Source organism: Electrophorus electricus, chromosome 26, assembly GCF_041902795.1.
Source record: "Electrophorus electricus isolate QZ-2024a chromosome 26, ASM4190279v1, whole genome shotgun sequence".
Classification (NCBI taxonomy): Eukaryota; Metazoa; Chordata; class Actinopteri; order Gymnotiformes; family Gymnotidae; genus Electrophorus; species Electrophorus electricus.
Window position 1 is genome coordinate 390,593 of NC_137522.1, and position 19,408 is coordinate 410,000.

At 44.2% G+C, this 19,408-nt stretch overlaps 1 protein-coding gene across 6 annotated transcripts; it reads right to left on the minus strand.

Moving 5' to 3' along the window:
* Positions 1–11: 11 nt before the first annotated feature.
* On the minus strand, positions 12–15,369 carry rbms1a (RNA binding motif, single stranded interacting protein 1a). Of its 6 annotated transcripts, none has more exons than XM_027018313.3 (14): positions 15,090–15,368; positions 11,143–11,324; positions 8,158–8,216; positions 6,612–6,703; positions 5,363–5,520; positions 5,171–5,250; positions 4,954–5,060; positions 4,679–4,728; positions 4,212–4,299; positions 3,837–3,887; positions 3,464–3,574; positions 3,293–3,373; positions 3,015–3,093; positions 12–2,606 (listed from the first exon to the last, which is right to left on the minus strand). In XM_027018313.3, exons 1-13 carry the CDS (start codon positions 15,138–15,140, stop codon positions 3,019–3,021), a joined length of 1,185 nt encoding a protein of 394 aa, XP_026874114.2. In that variant the 5' UTR covers positions 15,141–15,368; the 3' UTR covers positions 12–2,606; positions 3,015–3,018. The 6 variants fall into 6 exon arrangements, with proteins under 6 accessions (XP_026874114.2, XP_026874112.2, XP_026874111.2 ...); XM_027018311.3 differs by having other exon boundaries at positions 4,954–5,069; positions 15,090–15,367; XM_027018310.3 differs by having other exon boundaries at positions 4,945–5,060; positions 15,090–15,366.
* Between the last annotated feature and the right edge of the window lie 4,039 nt (positions 15,370–19,408).

Here is a 19,408-nt window from a genome sequence, read left to right on the forward strand (position 1 = left end):
TGGTCAAGTGGCATGTTTGAGCTCTGTCTTTAATTCAAAGGTTTTCACAGAGGAAATCATCATCATCATCATCATCATCATCATAGAAACCAAACATAAGCATTTAAATAAAAATATTTAAAAAACAAAAAAACAAAAAATAAAAATAAAACCACAACAACCTCTGACAGTTTGAAGAAAAACAAGCAGTCTTTCCCCCCCTGTTGGACATACAAGTTACCACTGTCAAACTGTGGCATGTGTGTAATAATGCAATTTAAAAAGAAGCGTCATTATTTCTGTGAAGCCTGTGCATTCATCTTCATTTCATAAACTCTTTTTTCAAATTTTCTATGACTGTTGACATGAGGGATTGTGTTACTGACACATGAAACTGAAATGCTTCCCCTGTCAATATACGTGGGTTACCTTGACAATGTTACTTTGGTTACTGAAATCAAGCCTCAGGTAAACTGAAAGAGGCTGCACTGATCCTGCGTGGACTTAAAAGCAGAGCATGTAGTCTGTCTGAATAAAAAAATACAACAGTTCATAAACCTCCTTTTCCTTATTCGCGTTTCTCATAGCAGTCGCGTAGGCTTTTCTCTACTCCAGCTGTTCCGAACGAAGAGGGCAACAATCAATCACTGTAGTAATCCTCCAGATAACGAAACTCAGAACGGCAGAACACAAAAATAAACAAAACAGATGACACATTGAAAAAAAAAAAAAAAGGTTTCCTTTTAGTGTAGACAAACGGATGAGTTAAAAAGGTGAAGTCCTGTATGATTCCAGCTCCAGAGCTGGCAATTTCACACCTGATTGGACAGGATAGACCTGCCAACCTGACCAATCAGACGACAGATACAACTCTGAGGTAGATCGACGGCCAAGCTGACCCGGACATCAAAAGAAACAGTCACACAACAGACACACATAAACCTGTTTAACTATCTCGTTAAAAGATCAAAGCCTCTTTTCAATCCGCCTGTTCAACCTTTGATTTCTTTCCGTGTATTTCCTTATTCTAAGATACGTCATGTCTGAGTATATAATTGAATAAAAACTTGATTAAAACCGAGTGCCAAGGTTGGCAAAAAAGGCACAATTTCCAAACTTACATACACCTAGCTTACCCGTGCACCTTAGCGACAGCCCACACAAATAGGAATCAACCACTGGTCTTTGGTGGAAACTATATCAATTGCCTCGATGTATATATTTTTATTGCCGTAATTCATTTTCTTTGCAGGACTCCATTCTAATTGAACACAAACAAGCTTATTGTTTTGTTGTTTCAGATTGCGTTTGCTCCTTGTCCACAAACACTCCCTGGTATACTCTCCATAACCGTCTTATCTGTACTTACATGCTCCATTTTTAAACAGAATAAAAAGTTTAGTCTAAAGCCAATGATTGACAGCTGCAGCCCTTAATATTGCAATGAACTGGAGGGATTACTGCTAAATGGAATTGCAGAAAAAACCTGGAATTTATTTCCTATCAAATTATTCATTTATAAAAAGGTTTTAATTTTTACTCCTTTTGTACAACTCTCACTTTCTATCTAGAGAAACATTGCACTTCTGCCTCTCAGTACGAGAAATTTCTACATACTGTGCTAAAACCAAAAGGAAAAAAACAAAACAAAAAACAAACAAAAAAACTGGCATAGGAAAAAACAAAAACAAAAAACCGTCATAATCTGCCCTCTGAAAACTACCAGCAACATCTCCCTAGTGTCAAGCCCTTCCCAAACTCCTCCCCTCCCTATGCTCCACCCACACCCCTCCCACCTGTCCATCCCTGTTCCCCCTCCCCTCCCCTGCAATAAAACAGCTTTACCTACAACTACCACATCAAGTTTGATTGAAAAGGCAAGACAACCTTATATGGGCACGCTCAGAGGAAAGCATTTCTCTCATGTGAAACATCTGCTTTGACTGACGAGAGGGAAGACCAATAGCCAGCGAGCGTTTCATCAGCCTTCCTAAACCCCTTTCTACAGTATTTACAAGGCAAATTTCTTTTACTAGGGACCAAAAAGGCAAAGTGCGGAAGACAAAAGCAAAAAGCAACTTCCCCATTGCTACTACCACAGCAAATGTGTGTGTGTGTCTGTGTGTGTGAGAGAGAGAGAGAGAGAGAGAGAGAGAGAGAGAGAGAGAGAGAGAGAGGAGAGTGTGTGTAGCAAATGTGTGTGTGTGTGAGTGTGTGTTTCAGAAACGGTCAGTAAAAACACACTAAAAACCATACTAAAAACTCCTCTCATGCATCTAAAGGTACTAACACACTGCGTTTGTGTCCTGTAATCACAGATTTCGTCTGTGCCTTAGTCCTTGGTAAAAAATAAGCGTTTGTCTTCGTCTCTTTTCCTTTCATTAGCAAAATAAAACTTTACTTCTCTCCTGTGTCTGTTGTCTGTGATGAATTGCATTGTTTTGGTTGCTGAAGACGTGTTGCACCTGTCAAGGCCCTCTGAGGTGGTTTGTGTTTGGCTAATTACACCATGGACTTTTTTGGAACCTGTGCAAAAGTGTCATTTTCTCTATGATGTCACTTCCTCTCTGAAGAAGCTGAGCCTGTAGTCATAGCAGCCCTCCATGACCCCAACTCTGACTGCACACCTGTAAAATATATATATATATATATAGAGAGTGAACAATTTAGTGTGGCGTGAGTACAGTCAGGCAGAAGCCATTTTGGTGCCAGCCTGTCCTTAACTAGATGGGACTAACCTCTAAATCTGCTTAGGCATTTTCAAACTGTTCGGCCCCTCCTTGTTTTAATCTTTTTGCATGTTTTTATTTTTTTAAAGATTAGTCTTCCTTGCAGAAACCTGGCATGTGCATAGTAGTTACAGGTATAAACATCCAATATCATAATTACAAATAAATTGTAATACAGACTAGAAACCCAATGTGATCATTACAAACACTGTGCATTAGAGACTACATAGACTGACAGGTTGCAGTGCTGTACACTTAATGGTCATCAACACCGTCTGTCCTACTGAACACGGCTTTGAGAATTACCCTCTTATTGCTTGCTGGGTTGGAATGGGTAAGTGGAGGGATCAGTGGAGGTCATATCCTGGGGCTGAGCATTGGGATCCTAACAAGATAAAAATCACTCCTGAGTCACAGATTAAGATATTTATGAATAATGTAATGTAAATACAAAATATAAACACCAGGATGCATGTGATTGAGCAATGAAACATAGATAGGCACGCTCAAAGCAGACAGTCTACCAACTTACTTAAAACTCAGTCGTATAATATAAACAATATAGTCGTAAAAGGAGGACAAACCTCAGCGCCAATGGCCGTGGGTTGGATATGTGCGTACTGAGGAATATATGCTCCTTGCATAGCTGTATTTGCAGGAATAAACTGCAATCAAGAAGCAAAAGAGGATTAGCATGACTAGAAAAGACAGCATTGGACAGATTTAAGACGGCGGCAGGAGTTTACGGCTCTTACAGTTGCAGTGCTCCCTAGAGAAAGATGGCCCATCTGTTGAGTCAAAGGAGCCAACATGGAGGACGGCTGCAGTGACATGGTGTGCTCCATAGAGGGCGACAGCACAGCTCCCTGAGGAAGAGACGTGCAAAAACGTCAGAGCACAGCGAGTCAGGCGTACTTGCTAATCTCAGCATAGACGAGGAGAGAAACAAAGTGAGAAGGAAAGAAGGTGAAGCTTTGGGTGAAACCATCTGTCAAAGAGATCAGACAACATATGAACTCCTAATGTCATAGGCAGGCATACCCACACACTCCCCTTCACGCACGCACCCATCCATAAGTGCACATACTCGTGAAAGGAGACAGGCAACGTGTGGTATATTTCTCTTACCGGGTGCTGCATAATATAAGGCTGATGTGTCATCCAGGAGGGGTTCTGGACCTATAATATCACACACACAGAATGAAATCCACAGATAAACGGAGGTGCCGTTTGAAAATGAAACCCTCAGCAAGATGGGCACAAAAGAACACCAACTATACTGGCACAGCTGTGTTGCTCTTCTCATCCCTCCTGTAAGGGCGGGGGGGGGGGGGGGGGTGTAATGGCCACTTTGTCTGCCCCTAGTCCCCCATGTTGCTCACCCACTCAGCCCTTCAACTCAATAAATACAGACCCCCCCCCCTCCGCCCCCCCACACACACACACCCCACAAGGCAGCGGTGCGGAAAGAGAGCGAAAGAAAGACAGACAGAAATATTCTACCGGATAGGCAGAGACGGGTGCGATATAGGGCGTCATGGCTGTCTGGGCCATGATCCGGTTCCCCATGCTGTAGGGAGGGGCGTAGTACCTGTTGTGCAACAGAGTGATACAATACATTGAAACAGGTCGAGCTTTACATTTAGCAGTTATTTAACTAACACTCATTCATCATAAAGTCAAAGCACAGGTGGCGGACCATTACATTTAGCTTGACTGAGTAAACTCACTATAAATATCCAAATCCTCTAAAATTCCCTCCTAAAAGAATGTTCTACCCACAGGACTGATTTGCAACCTTAAAAAAGAAGTGATCCTGTTCAACTGACAAGCATTTCAAATATTCCAAATCACTACATGTTAAAATGTTCCAATCACAGAGTATGACAAAGTTACACTAGACTCTAGGCTAGATTCCTGTCTAAAGTCCTGCTCCAATGAAGAGGAGAGAAGCTTTAAGCAACACTTACCCGTTCTGGAGGGCCGTCGCATTAGGGTCATAGGTCAATGTAATCCCACTCTAGGGAGAGAGGGAGAAACGGGAACAAAATCCATTTCCAAATTCTGTCTTATTAGATATACAATGGGTCACTTAAATCTTCAAAACTCAAAACAGTAAACCTTAAAGCAATGGGGGAACACTTTTAGAAATAGGCAAACATTTGTAATAAATGCTAATTAAAGCCACTGCAACCACAAGCGCACACACGCACTGAAAGACAGAAGATGGACTTACTAGTCTCACCTCGGCGTCCCGGGTCCAGGTTCGCCCGTTGGGGACGTACTTGGTCTGACTCAGACGCTTCTTCTGGCCGCCATCAGCAAACTTACAGAGCAGAGGTTCCGATGTACCTGAAACACCTCCCACACACACACACAGACCTTAAGTTTACCCTTTTATGTTTTAACAAAACAGGGACATGTCAGATTTATAGGGAAGATGGAATGTAATTTATAACTACCCAGCATTCCTGATGAGGACTTAATAAACTTCCCGTTAAAGTGAGAGATGACGGCGTCACACTTCTCCGTCGACTCCATCCTGAGAGACAGTTAGGAGGAAATAAAGAGGGATCAGGAACCAGTGATGACCTTTGACCTGGCGTACATGCATGCAGTATCCCCAACACCCTCATTAAGACGACCCCACCCACCTGGCAAAGCCTACTCCCCGACTGATGCCGTGCGCGTCTCTGAGGACGCGGGTGGAAATGACCTGTCCAAAGGGCTTGAGGAGATTCTCCAGCTCCTGCTCATCCATGGACACGGGCAGGTTGGAGAGGTACAGGTTGGTCGGATCCTGTTCCTGTTGCTGTAACACGCATGGCGCCTTAGTGTGACTACCGTTTGTCAGACACACACACACAGAGACTCACGGTCCTTACAGTGATGCACTACGCACTAGTCATGTGATGCTTCATTGGTGGGGCTTTCTGGTAGCTTTGAAATCAACAAAAGAGGGCTTCATCATTTGACAGCCAAGATTTATCCTTCTCCAAAACACTTGGCCAGCGTAGCTTAGTGATCCTCAATCACGATCAATCAAATTCTTTTCCTCTCATCCCAGCACGTCTTCCTGAAGTCAGAACGGCAGCGAAACCCCAGTGAGCTTCACTGAAGGCTGCACTGCGCCTCACGCTCATCCGACATTCTTTCTCCATGAAGCAATTTGGTTTAGAAGGGTGGCCTGGATTTACAATCCTCAATAACCCTCTAGTTAACGAGAGGTCGTAGCCATGGTGATGAACGGGGATTAACATGTGGCCTTTGGTTGACTGCGGAAGCTCCCCTTTCGAGCTGTTCTGAGTGTGGCAGTAGAAACGACATGGGGCCAAGCGATTGGGGGGGAGAAGTGTGTGTGTGTGTGTGTGTATATTATATATATATATATATATAAATAAATAATATAAACACACCACAATCTAGCCATCAACGCGCATGGCAAGCACTGACTAACGGAAGCTCGCAGCTGCACAAAAGCACATACTGTCGGGAGCGAGCGCACGGACCGGGGAAAGCGGCAGAGAGGTGGGCGGATCAGACGGGGAAGGGGGGGGAGGAATAACTGAGGACGAGCGCAGATACGTCTGTGCGAGGCGTGGGAGGAGGTCACCAAGGCGAAAGGCAGGCTTTTGCAGTTGGCTTCTCCCATACACCCACATACATGCAACAGCAATGTAGTCAGCGCTGCTCTCGATGGAGGGAACAAACGAGAGAATCAAAGAGAGAGAGAGAGAGAGAGAGAGAGAGAGAGAGAGAGAGAGAGAGAGAGAGAGAGAGAAAGAAAGGTGGAGGGGGGGGGGGGTTTAATGTTCAGAGATCCACTTCCAGATCAACTCTTGGTGCCAACAAAAGACGTCCATGCCATAAATGGAGCAAGTGATGTGGTGAATGCACGCTCACCTTGGCCATCTGGGCCTGAACGCCAGTGCTCTTCAGCGCAGACACAGCTTTCTGTGCCGAGACTGGACTGTCAAAATCCACAAAGCCGTAACCTGAAGACAGGACATGCTCCATTACTGCACATTCACAACACTGTAATATATTCATATACACGTTATGTAACACTGCACCACACATGTATACACAACATATGAAGTGTATGTTAATGATTTTTCTTGTTTTCACCTTTCTTGTCATGCGATATGTAGCATTTTGTGCAAGTAAACGCTTTGCAAAGTTACAACGCCCAAAGTACCTGCCAGATTGAGTAAATGTCTCCCACAGAATCCACATTTCACAGTTGGCTGAAACGTTGGAATTTCAGCCATTTTCGTTGTTACAAGAAGACAATCCTGTAACACTTTCCGTATTTCCCACCTACCAGCAAGCTTGGCATGCACACAGTAAGTAAGGGAAGCCAGGAAAATTTTGGTCGGTTTTTAGCCATGTCAAGGACATGCTGCGTTCTGCGCCGTGAGGGGAACTCCTTTACTCCTTTGTATGCTCGGCCAAAGGTAAACCACAAAAGTCAGTGGCTGAAATCCATTTGTACCACTGTTCTCTCTACCGTTCCAGTAATTTTACTGTGTGCTCAGCACTTCAGAGGTCTGCTTCAAGAACTGTACGCAGGTCGATGCCGGAGTTAATCCAGTTCCATCTTTATGTGTCCTAACATAAAACTCGGGTTCACAACCTGTAGGTGTGTATTATTCTTTGTGAATTTGTGATGTTCAAAGCAAAGTTAGCTACTATGAGTATTCCAGGGTGGAATTGTTGGTTGCAGCTAAGCTGCAGACCCAGCGTTTAGCTGTAGGCTTCTGGGCTAACAAGGCTAACAACTACCCTTACCGCAATACCGTTCTACTACTCAGATGCAGGCCGTTTTACCTAAAACTGATATATGGTGGTGATATTTATTTTTTTTTAAATCACTAGATGTCGAACACCGATAGTAGATTTACGGACAAGCTGTGCAAACTGTTACTATAGGCTTGTGCTAACTGGCTGGCTACATGTCTACTGCGCGCTGTGATCTTATGCATGTGTACTGAATTCTGGCTGTCTGCCGAGAACATGGCAGCTCACCAGACTGTGAACAGCCTGGAAACCACTGGACACGAACGATCTGTGACATTTCAAACACACCGGTGCGCACAGCCGCTTGGGAAAGGCGGCTCTGTCTGTACAGCGACGAAACGTGTAGGGGCGGAACCTCTGTCTGTGAACCAACCAGAACCGAGTGGGCAAGCTGACCAATCGGAGCAGACTGGGCTCGGGGGGTGGGGGTGGGGGGTGGGGGTGTTTTACTGGACAGGAGATCCAACATTGTGGAAAGAGATATGCACAGCATGAGAAAATCATGCGTTAGGGCCATAGAAGCATGTAAATTACTACATTAGACTCAAAAAGCAAACATATACATAAACATGTTGATGCAGTCTCTGCATAAAATATGGTAACAGAAGATTGACTTGTGCCATTAGAGAAATAAATAAGTCAGACAAACCTTTACATTTGTTTGTGGTCTTGTCCAAGATGGCTTTTGTGGAAACAATCTTCCCATACCTGCACAGCAAGAAAAAAAAAGGTCACAGTAAATACATCATCTGCTGACAGAGGCAGTCTGTCCACATGTGTCATAAGGCATGAAGGAACAAGTATGTGTGAGCTAAGCATAAAAGAGATGACACCAAAAAAACAACAATATGAACTCCAGTTTCAAGGCGATTGATTCAGACATAAAAAGAGGCCTTTGTAGGAGACACAGGGTGCCCTGCACCACTGCCGTCCGGCTGCTCCGATGCTGGGGGAACCCTGCAGAGCTCTGACAGAGGGCCAGCCACAGCTCGGCGTTACCGCACTGAGCTCTCAGAGTTCAAAGCAAACATGGCACACTGTAAACCAGGAGAAGAAACAACCCCGAGGCCAGCGTGTGCGCATGTGAGCGCTGTGTGCGTGCTTGTTCTCCATCAAGCCATTGAGGATGGAAAGCAGGTGTGAGCGGGTGCGTTTCTTGACACGCCTGCAGTACGGATGAAGAGAGGAGACACGCTCACCTTTCTTCATTTCCGCAACGCCCGACTTCTGTCTGGTCTTTCTTGTTGAAGGCTTAATGCTCAAGCTGCGAGACAACTGCTGACTGTCAGGAGACCTTCTGATTTTCAAACAGTTCTTCACCAAAGAGACATTTATAGCCATTTGGCCTACATTTTAAGTGTTTTTTTTTTTTTTGTTTTTAAGTGTTTATGATTCTTTAAAAGATATACGATAAATGTCAAATATGCAAGGATTATTTCTGGTGCAACTTGGGCAGTCTATATTGTTTGTAAAGGAGCTGTTCAATTCTACAGGAACTCTTTGTATTTAACGCTGTGTCAGTGAGCCCAGTCACATGGGTTAGACTATTTTTTCCAGGCTTGGTTCACCAAACTATAGCATGGAGAGAATGACCGAGAGGTTCAGCTGACTGAAGGTCTAATTTGATAGTCAACACACCATGACCACACGAGTTGTCTCTGTGCTCCCCTCTAGACACAAACATTCTTCAGAAAGTCCCGTGAAGTGAGACAAGGAAATGAGGGTAGGGAGCCAATGGGGCTTCACGTACAGATCACATGACTCCAGCACGGACGCCATGCGACCTTGGCCTTGAACCCTTCGCTCCTGGGGGGCAGGCATTGTTTCCTTGCACTGCCGCAAAATTCTGTTCGGCTGTTCCCACGACAACGACGTGCGTCTGCCTGCAGCTCATCAACAAATCCTTCATCACTTTCTACAAGATCAACAAAATTATCAGCTAGATACATTTACAGCACACGAACCAACAAAAGTCAGTATTGATGTAAAGCTTGAATAACTTGGCACTGTTTAAAAATTAATTCATGTTTGACCAGTACACAGTCCAAGGGGATTATGGACTCTCACCAACTTTCACAATTTCGCAGATTAAAATAGTGATGGCTAGATTCCCCAGATGGAACATATGATTATTCCTGACTGGAATGTCTGCACACGCGCATACAGGCCTTCTCCCTCACCATCTCTGTACACTGAGTACACGCTGTAGCACAAAAGGATGTTTAAGGTAAAAGGTCAATAAGAACCCATGAAACACCAGATATCAATACTAAGCATCTATCTGGTCTGATTGCGGTCACCACCTTTCCCAGTAAAACCCATCCATTAAGCTGCCAGCATGTGTGGGAACAGCTGTGGAGAGAGAGAGAGGGCACTTAGCACTTGGTGTCTGGATGCACTTACAAATTCCAGCTTTGTGAATTTAATTAAAAAAAGGATTACTGTACCATGTGTGACAGAGCTTCAAATAAAAAAAAAAAAAAAACAACACACCAATATCCCACCAATATATTACCAAAAACATCATCATGTACTTCAGCAGATTGGAAACGTGTTCCTCTGAGAAACTACTTGGACAACAGCAGAAAGGGAACTGATAAAATATCAGTTAGAATTAGGGGCACAAAGCTAGTTAAGTACTGAAGTGTGAGACTGTCAGCACTGGATCGACAAGCAGACAGGTTCAAGTGGAAGCTGCTTAAAGAAAGAAGGAAAAACTACGCAGTTAAAAGTGCTAATATTTAAAACATGCTTGACGTTATACCAATATCAATACGCATAGTGCTGTACATGTTACTGCTTTTAACACACAGTAAAGCATTTTTAGTATATAGTGATAAAAGTGTGTAATAAAATAAAGCTTCTTCATCTAAAACCACAGGCCCATTTTTCCTAGCTTTGCGAGCACAGGCCTGAACTCCAGCAAACAAACATTTTCGTTCTTCTTCTTGCTAAATAACTGCTGACTCAGGGCTGTTACATTCACAGTGGCCGGTTTTCACCATGTTTTTAACCAGCTGAATGCAAATAGATGCTATTGCTCTGGGTTACAGTTCGGGAGCTCAGTGTCTGCTCATGTGAGACACTCGAGCAGAGCAGCCAGGAGAGAGCGAGAGAGGGGTCATTTAAGCCATAAATAACATACCAAAACAAGGGTTTATTAGTTAAAAAGGTGATCAAAATAGCAACCTTAAATGAACAGAAATTAAGATGACAACCAGGCGAAAATCATGGCAAAGCTATGCGCTTCACCAATGAAAATTTCAGCCTCCTAATGCAAGTGAGATTCAGTGCAGCATCCCAAGAAAATATTCAAACATTTATACAATATGGAATAATCCATTTTTAAAGTTCATTTTGCATATGCTTTGATTGATTAGTCTTAGTCTTAAAGTTAAGCAGTCAGAAGTTGGGAACAAAAGGAGGAAAAAAAAAACAAAAAACACACGCTTCCTGACTAAAGCCGTTTCATTTTGTACCAAATGATTTTATATAATATATATTTTATATAAACTATATATATATATATATATATATATATATATATATATATATATAAAAAGTCTGTGTATAATCTCAGTAATATATTGGCAGACATGATCTGCATTCTGGTGGTTTCCTGGTGAATACTCACGGCTGACAAAGTTTGACAAGGTCGTGGTCAGAGGTTGAGGGGGGTAGCCCGCGGATGTAGAGGTTGGTTTTGCTGAGCTGCTCCCATCCGGTTGTGCTGCTGTTACTGCTGCTGTTGTTCGTGCTGCCATTGGTGCTCGGGCTGGGTGGGGCCATCGGGAGAGTGGGTGGAGCAACTGGAGGCTGCCAGGGTGATTGACATACAGGTTTGAGTGAACATTGAAGGAAAGCAAAAAACAAAAACAAGAACAGTGCATGTGTTTACAATCGTTAAAGATATTTCCCAAGGAAAAAATGGGTTTCCGTTCAAGAATTTACAGTGGCCAAACAATCTCAGACTTTTCTTTGATGAATCATAATTGCGCCACACACTTTTCTAAACATCATGTTATGAATGTTACTCTCCCTCTCCGTTCAGCCCTGACCCAGACAAAATAAGTGGTTTTAAATAAAATCTTTCCTCCACAAAGATCACCAGACTGAAATAACTGCAGAGTTAATGAGAACTCAAATTGAAATGGCAAATCATGCATCATTGTGTACTTATTGCAGGGTATTGTTTAATGTTTAGTGTTTATTGCACTTATTGTTTTGTACATCTAGGCTTCCTGTATTTCTACAGTATTCTAGTTCATTGGCATCTTGGACTAACCTACAGTACTGGATAGGATGTATTCTACAAGTAAACGACCAAGCACTGCCAAATGCCGTAAACGTAAATGTAAACAAGCATCATGCTCTTTATAGCTGTTTAGCAGGCTAGTGTGACGATCACAGATCCAATGAGCGTCACTGCACGAGTTAACGTGTACATGCAGCTCCTGCTATTCTTGAAGCAGCAGTTCCCCATTGAGCTCCACACCAACAGCTTACAAGTCTGAGCTACACAACTTCAGTCTACCAGTGGACCTAGCAGAGTACTACATCAGACCAAGCTACAAATAACTGAACTCTGGGAAAATGAAGTTTCAGTATGCGTCAATGGGGAAAATGTCTGCATTTTATTGAGACCTTGGATAGGACACAAATCATTCCGCAAACATTAACTAGTCATCACATCCGATTTCTAAAGAAAAGGTGGAAAATCAGTAGTTCTCCAGACCCTGAGGGCTGTGAGCTGTGCGCCTCTGTTTTATAGTGCACATAAAATGGGTTTATAGTGCAACACTGCACTCTGTGTAAACTTCAGAAGTCTATAGTATCAGAGGGGTTCTCACTGTGGCAGCTCCAGCTGTGCCCCTGGCCTTGTGCTGACCGGCCTGCTTCTCACACATTTACTACAAGATTCCTGAAGCTCTAACTAACTTCAAAAATTAATTTCTTGGTTAAAAACAATTTCTCTGAATTATTTGTGAACAAAACTTTTCCTTTTTTAAAAAATAAGTCACCAGACAGCAATGACAGACATTCAGAAGAGTGAGGCTGAAAAAAAACGGAGTAATGAATCACTAAAAACGTCTGAGCAAAACCCCTCATGTTAAGAACCAGACGTAGTAGTTTAAGCTTATGCACATATAGTACAATCTGTCTGTGCAGCGTGGCTTCAACCAAGCCAGAACTTTAGGTGTACACCCCCCCCCCCCCCCCCCCCCCACACACACACACACACACACACACACTTTAACCTGAATGAAAGGAAATGTGCCACTTTTTCAACAGGACGTGCCTTATAGTTTCTACCCAACAAATATTTGGAGTTGCGAGGCTAATGCAGCCTGACTCACAGCAGAACCTGGTCATACCACAGCACGCATCCTGATGACAAACACGCCCCCATAAACAGGGCAGCCATGTACACCGGCGTCTGGCCGTTGTGACCGATGCCTCTGCCTGGAAAAGGGAGGAAAGGAATGTTTCTCTGGAAAGGTCACATGATATGGCATGCATCATGGGATGCAGGAAGAGGAGGCCTCTGCCCACAGCTGCCTACATCACCCACTCACTTCCTGTTTCTGACTCGCTCATTAGAACAGCTTTCACTCCACTTAGCCCTCTGTTCACACAAAATGGCTGCCTATGAAAACATCTCCAGTCAAGCATTTGAATAATAATAATAATAATAATAATAAAAGGACTAGAAAGCACCATGGCAAGAAAAAGTAGAGCACGTCAAAGTCAAGCAGGTAGCTACAGCGTCCGTGGCACACCAAGAGTAATGGCTGTGGGAAGTTTACAGGCAACTTCCGCCGCTCACACGCACGCCCTGCGCGTGTCTACATGTACACAGATGAGTGCGGGTGCGAAACACCACCCAAACTCTGCTGTACGGGGGAAAGTTGCCCCACACACTGATACATTCTACTCAAGTGCCTTGCGCACGTCCGATCTCACACGCTCGGGTGAGCCTGCCATGGCGACACGCGTCCATCAGTATCTGTCAAACGCTCCCGTGAGAGATGGAAAGTCAGGAGTGGGACAACAGACAGCCCGCTCACAAAAGCCAGCGTTACTAAACAATAAACCCTGGTGGAGACGTCCTAGGGTTAGGACTATACGGTAGCTTCCAGGCCCACTGTGACAAATTACTCTGGTGGCAAAACTGTACCACGAAGGTTAGGTCCCTCTTGGTTTCTCTTCCCTTGTTATGTGCCCATGGTTAATAAACTGTACAAGTGCACTCCACAGAGAAGAAGACATGCACTGGAAATCTATGAGGAAGGCAAGCGACAGGAGAGAGAGAGAGAGAGAGAGAGAGAGAGAGAGAGAGAGAGAGAGAGAGAGAGAGAGAGAGAGACTGAGACTGAGACTGAGACTGAGACTGCGACTGGAAGCAGGCATGAGGAAGAGGTAGAGAGGGGAAAAGCAATGGAGAAGGGGAGAGAGGGAGAGATCAGATTCAATTTCCGGGACATCTTTCAAGCGTCGGCGGGTCCCCTGGGTCCTGTGCTATGTGCTGCAGTCATCCTGCGCCATATGGTTCCTATAAACTGTGAAATCCCAGAGTCCTGTTAACCTCTGCTGCTTCTATTACACCCATCAATCTGAGCAGCACAACATAAGAATATATGCAAATGTGTGGATGTGTGCATATCCGCTTCCGTTCAGTGTACAGCTCTACCTCAGAAAACTTAAGACTGGCATTTAGAAATATGTGCATCTCTTGTTTGCAAGGTAGCACGTGTCCTCATTAACATAAGCAAACCTTCATGCAGAAACACGAACAAAAACCAGTATTGACTACTGGCCCCTTTGACCTTCTCCTCATCAGGCCACACCCAACAATTCCCTTCCGTACCAACTGCTGTAAGATACGGTACAAGCTGATGAATATGCATGACCCAGAGGTTTACTGCGCACACCCAAGGTTCTCCTGACAGAAGTTGCCATGGGAAACTCTCCTCAATAGAGCCTACAGCACCGTTTCACTTCTCATTAACACGACTGTGCTAATATTTCTGCCAAACTAACCCTTGAAAAGACCACCAGTCTTGTTAATGAGATACTTAGGAGAGATATCACTGTAACTCGCCCCCAACGCAGATATTCTGGTGGAAAAAGGCCCTAAGCACAACTGCAGACACGTCTAAAGCAATAGACCAGCGCTCTGTATTATTACAACTGCGTTCATTCGCTCGGAAATGATAAAAAAAACAATTAAGGCTTCATTTTTAACGCGAATTTCACCTTGATTGGAGTAATTGTAAATTCAGTTGTGTGTCTGCATCGCGGGCGTATTTGGTTGAGTGGTATTAATATTTGAACGCAATAGGCCCACCCGTTATGAACGGAGTGGGAATAATGAACATTAACCCAGCCAGCAGGCCTGGCGGAAGCGTTACACAACGAAACGAAGCGAAACGTGAAGGACCCGCTGCAGGTAACCCAATCACGAGTGTATATTCCCCTGTTCACTGCCGTGTTAAAATGAAAGGCTGTGTGGCGGAGGCTGGACACCCGCGGGGTGTGCGCGTCCGCTGTGCATCGCTCCGAGCGTGTCCTGCGACCGACCTGCTTTCGGTAAGGTGTCCTCACTGGGTTGGCCGTGTTGGCGAAGATCATCCTCGTCTTCTCCTCAGTAATAATAATAATAAAAAAGAGATTTCTCCGTAACAATATAACAGGATATCAGGCTACAGTAGAAGTAGAGGTCTTCCACATCGCCCTCCAGCCGTCCTCTTGCCGAGCAGGTTCCACCGAAAACGCTCTTTGCGTAAAAGGAGCGTGTAAGGTTTATTCCCACCTCGGCCAGTCCGACCAGTTCGGGTAAATGGTCCAGTTCATTGATCTTCGTTCTGTTGCCCGCAAAGACCCACCTACTGTGGACTGATCCACGCTTCACTCGCACTACGGGGGCACCGCATGTCTAATAGCAGGCTGATTTTATTTTTCCGAGTCACTCTAGCTATCACTAAAAGCTTATCCTCACAGATTTATTCACATTATTTTTGCCACAGGGATATACAGAGATCGAGCACGCTAGAGTGTTTTTTAAATTTGACGGCAGAATTGTGTTCCCCTACATCGAGGTCTTGGTGGATCCCAACACGCATACCACACATTCCACAACCTAACCATCAGATTTCCATCTACAATCCTGCCGTAGAAATGTGCCAGAGGCCACTGGGCATATCCCAGTATCGCGCATTTTCCCAGTAACCAGAAGAAACACGTGGTCCTAACACACGATATTAAGATTATTCATGAGCAGACCTAATTACCAAAACCTGGAAAAATAACACAGCTCAACTCCTGACGGGGTGCTGTAACTGTTCCTGGGTCAGTAATATTCAGTTTGCCGCAGAAATAACATTTGGGATTAACCCGGGTGGATTTACCTATCTATACATATGATAATGCCCTGCTGTAATCGTGTTTCGCACCTCCCTTACGGACTGGATGAAGACTTAACACCCCAAAATAACAGGCATCTTCGTGTAAGCACTAGAAATGCCAACATGAATTTAATGAATGGCATTAATATTAATATATAGTTAAATGTGACCTACACTGAGTTGATACATTTAAAAGTGAGCAATACTTATGCCTTAAGTTTAAGATCTAGTTTTGTTTGAGGTAACGAGGTTTGCTTGTGCAAGTAAAACACGACAATGTTACAATGATAAGACAGCCCAGTCATTTCACTCACAGGCTCGGGCCTTGCAGTAGAAATGGTTCGGCCTGTGCGATACTCTCGGAGGGAGTCATAAGGCCGCTTGTGGTCACAGGTTGAGAGGGAGATGGGAAGCAGAGCATGGTAGTGGCAGAGCACAACCTTACATGCGTGTGTTGCTGCCAAACAGATTTTGTATGGATTTGTGTGCGAGAGTGCATGTAATCAGGACTTACTAACAGAGCACAGTGAAATGCTAGTCTAAAAGTGTAATGAACAAATCAAAGATAGAGAGATTTAAAATGAATATAGGTTACTAAGCACCACAGTAAAAAGTGAAGGGTGTAGTTTAGTGGAAACCATGACTATCAGTACCACAAACCACTTTCACCACAATAATATTATGAAACTAAACATAATGCATCAACTGAGGCATTTTATTGTAAATGGATTAGTGTATTGCCCAGAAATAGTTTTAGCCCCGTGATCTACAGTCTACAGAGGCACAAATTTCCACAAACAGGTAAGGTTAAAATTATAAAAATGTAAAAATATAGAAAATATGTGTAAAATATGTTAATAACACAACAATGCATAAAATGAAATGTCCTTGGCATCAAAAAGATGCTCATTGTTTCAATTTGCTTTTTTTCTTAGAACCATTCATTTAAATGTTTGAAAGGTTTTATTGTTAAATAAACAATCTGAGAAAGCAGTCTTATTATCAAGCATGGGAACCATTGTGCTATATCCATATTCTAGGGCTTCACAGGTAGAACTGAGAGTGAAAATATCATCTAAACTCATGTTTTATAAAACACAGGCTTAGATAAATGACTAGCTGCAAAGGTTCTGACATTAAACCCCAACATTAGTAAAGGTGCTCCTTGTCCCAGCTGCCCTGGAACAATTCATTCTTCTGCACTGAAAGCAGCCTGTTCCACTGCGGCAGGGTCTTTATAGAGTGGGTTGGACATGGAAGGTCAAACCAGAATGAAGACAGACAGTCTATCTGGTTAAAGGCGCAAAGTCAATAGGTCAACAGAGGGAAGCGAAGGACAGAGAGAGAGAGAGAGAGAGAGAGAGAGAGAGGGAGGGAGAGAGAGAGAGAGAGAGAGAGAGAGAGAGAGAGGGAGAGAGAGAGAGGGAGAGAGAGAGAGAGAGAGAGAGAGAGGGAGAGAGAGAGAGAGGGAGAGAGAGAGAGAGAGAGAGAGAGAGAGGGAGGGAGAGAGAGAGAGAGAGAGAGAGGGAGAGAGAGAGAGAGAGAGAGAGAGAGAGAGAGAGAGAGGAAGGGAAAGACTGAGGTGGGGGGGATTCAATAGAGTGGAAGGTGTGACACAGGGAGAGAAGCATGCTGGGATTGTGTTTGTAAATGTCTGCATGAGGCAGTGTCAGTACAACTGCTGACCCTGCACTCATGGGTCATGTTTACTTGCACAGTCTCTCTTCTGCTAAGATAATGATGGTGTTTTCAAGGTTTATGATGTCATACACTTGTAAGCTGAATAACAGAAGTGAAATGAATCATTTGAGAGTACTTCCTCATCTTTTTTGTTTAAAATATACTACGGCTGTACCTTTTTTTCTGCCTCTGAATTTGATATCCATATCCTCATTATCTAAAATGATACGCTTTCAAACATGGAAGATACTGAAACATGCCTGGCATTATCTCATACATCATTCACAATCACCAGTCAACAAACACACCCACCTCCCTGTGGGTGTCCAGTCACTTCCTGTCCAAAGGTCACGGGTTTTTAACATTCATCCCATCCTCCCTTCCAGCCACTGGCGCACACACTTTCTCCCACAACCACAGGCATGCAAGCCACAGCGGAGAAGACAAGGGAAAGGCGTGCAGTCCTGGGCCCATGTGTCTGAACCGAGGCCGTCACCTAGCAACCTTCCAAACTCGGCACGTAAACAACGAGTCCGTCGAGCCTAGGCTGACATGTTTGCGTAATCGCTCTGTGGTTTCAGGTCCTGTTCCATTTGCTTAGAGGACAGCTTTTTAAAAAAAAAAAAGTGCATGCTGTGTTTGCACAGTACACACGTACGCACACTCACACACACAGTGGAAAAAAAATAGGTTGACAATGGACCATTTCAAAGGCAGTGGTCCTCGTAGGGTCACATTGTACCAAGCAGGGCATCTGGCCCATTGGCCAGGACACAGATAGAGGAGATAGACAGAGCAGATAGACAGCAGATAGACAGCAGATAGACAGCAGATAGACAGAGCAGATAGACAGCAGATAGACAGAGCAGATAGACAGAGCAGACAGACAGCGGATAGACAGAGCAGATAGACAGCAGATAGACAGAACAGATAAACAGAGCAGACAGACAGCAGATAGACAGCAGATAGACAGAGCAGATAGACAACGGATAGACAGAGCAGATAGACAGAGCAGACAGACAGCAGATAGACAGAGCAGATAGACAGCAGATAGACAGAGCAGATAGACAGAGCAGACAGACAGCAGATAGACAGCAGACAGACAGCAGATAGACAGAGCAGACAGACAGCAGATAGACAGCAGACAGACAGCAGACAGACAGCAGACAGACAGCAGATAGACAGCAGATAGACAGAGCAGACAGACAGCAGACAGACAGCAGATAGACAGCAGATAGACAGAGCAGACAGACAGCAGTCAGACAGCAGACAGACAGCAGATAGACAGAGCAGACAGACAGCAGATAGACAGAGCAGACAGACAGCAGATAGACAGAGCAGACAGACAGCAGACAGACAGCAGATAGACAGCAGATAGACAGAGCAGACAGACAGCAGTCAGACAGCAGTCAGACAGCAGTCAGACAGCAGATTGACAGAGCAGACAGACAGCAGTCAGACAGCAGTCAGACAGCAGTCAGACAGCAGATAGACAGCAGTCAGACAGCAGATAGACAGCAGTCAGACAGCAGACAGACAGCAGATAGACAGCAGTCAGACAGCAGTCAGACAGCAGATAGACAGCAGTCAGACAGCAGATAGACAGCAGTCAGACAGCAGATCTCTGAGCACGTGCTTCCCTTTCTGTCACTGAGGCTTACAGGTCCAGCTCACCATGACACGCAGCTAAAGGTCAGGCACTCAGTACACAGGTTACAAAACACAGGTAAGTCTGACTTGGGTCATTGTTTTCAACACAGCATTGCCTCATACAATAGGTCTGCCTCTTTTTTTTGCATCTTAATATTTAAATTA

What these genes read in the sequence shown, in the direction of transcription:
- rbms1a (XM_027018309.3), bottom strand. Translation starts at nt 15,140, where the DNA reads ATGATCTTCGCCAACACGGCCAACCCAGTGAGGACACCTTACCGAAAG. An exon ending in GCGACGGCCCTCCAGAACGG is followed by an intron (nt 4,300 to 4,678) that starts GTAAGTGTTGCT and finishes GTTGCACAACAG; the next exon opens with GTACTACGCCCCTCCCTACA. An exon ending in CTCTAGGGAGCACTGCAACT is followed by an intron (nt 3,374 to 3,463) that starts GTAAGAGCCGTA and finishes TCTTGATTGCAG; the next exon opens with TTTATTCCTGCAAATACAGC.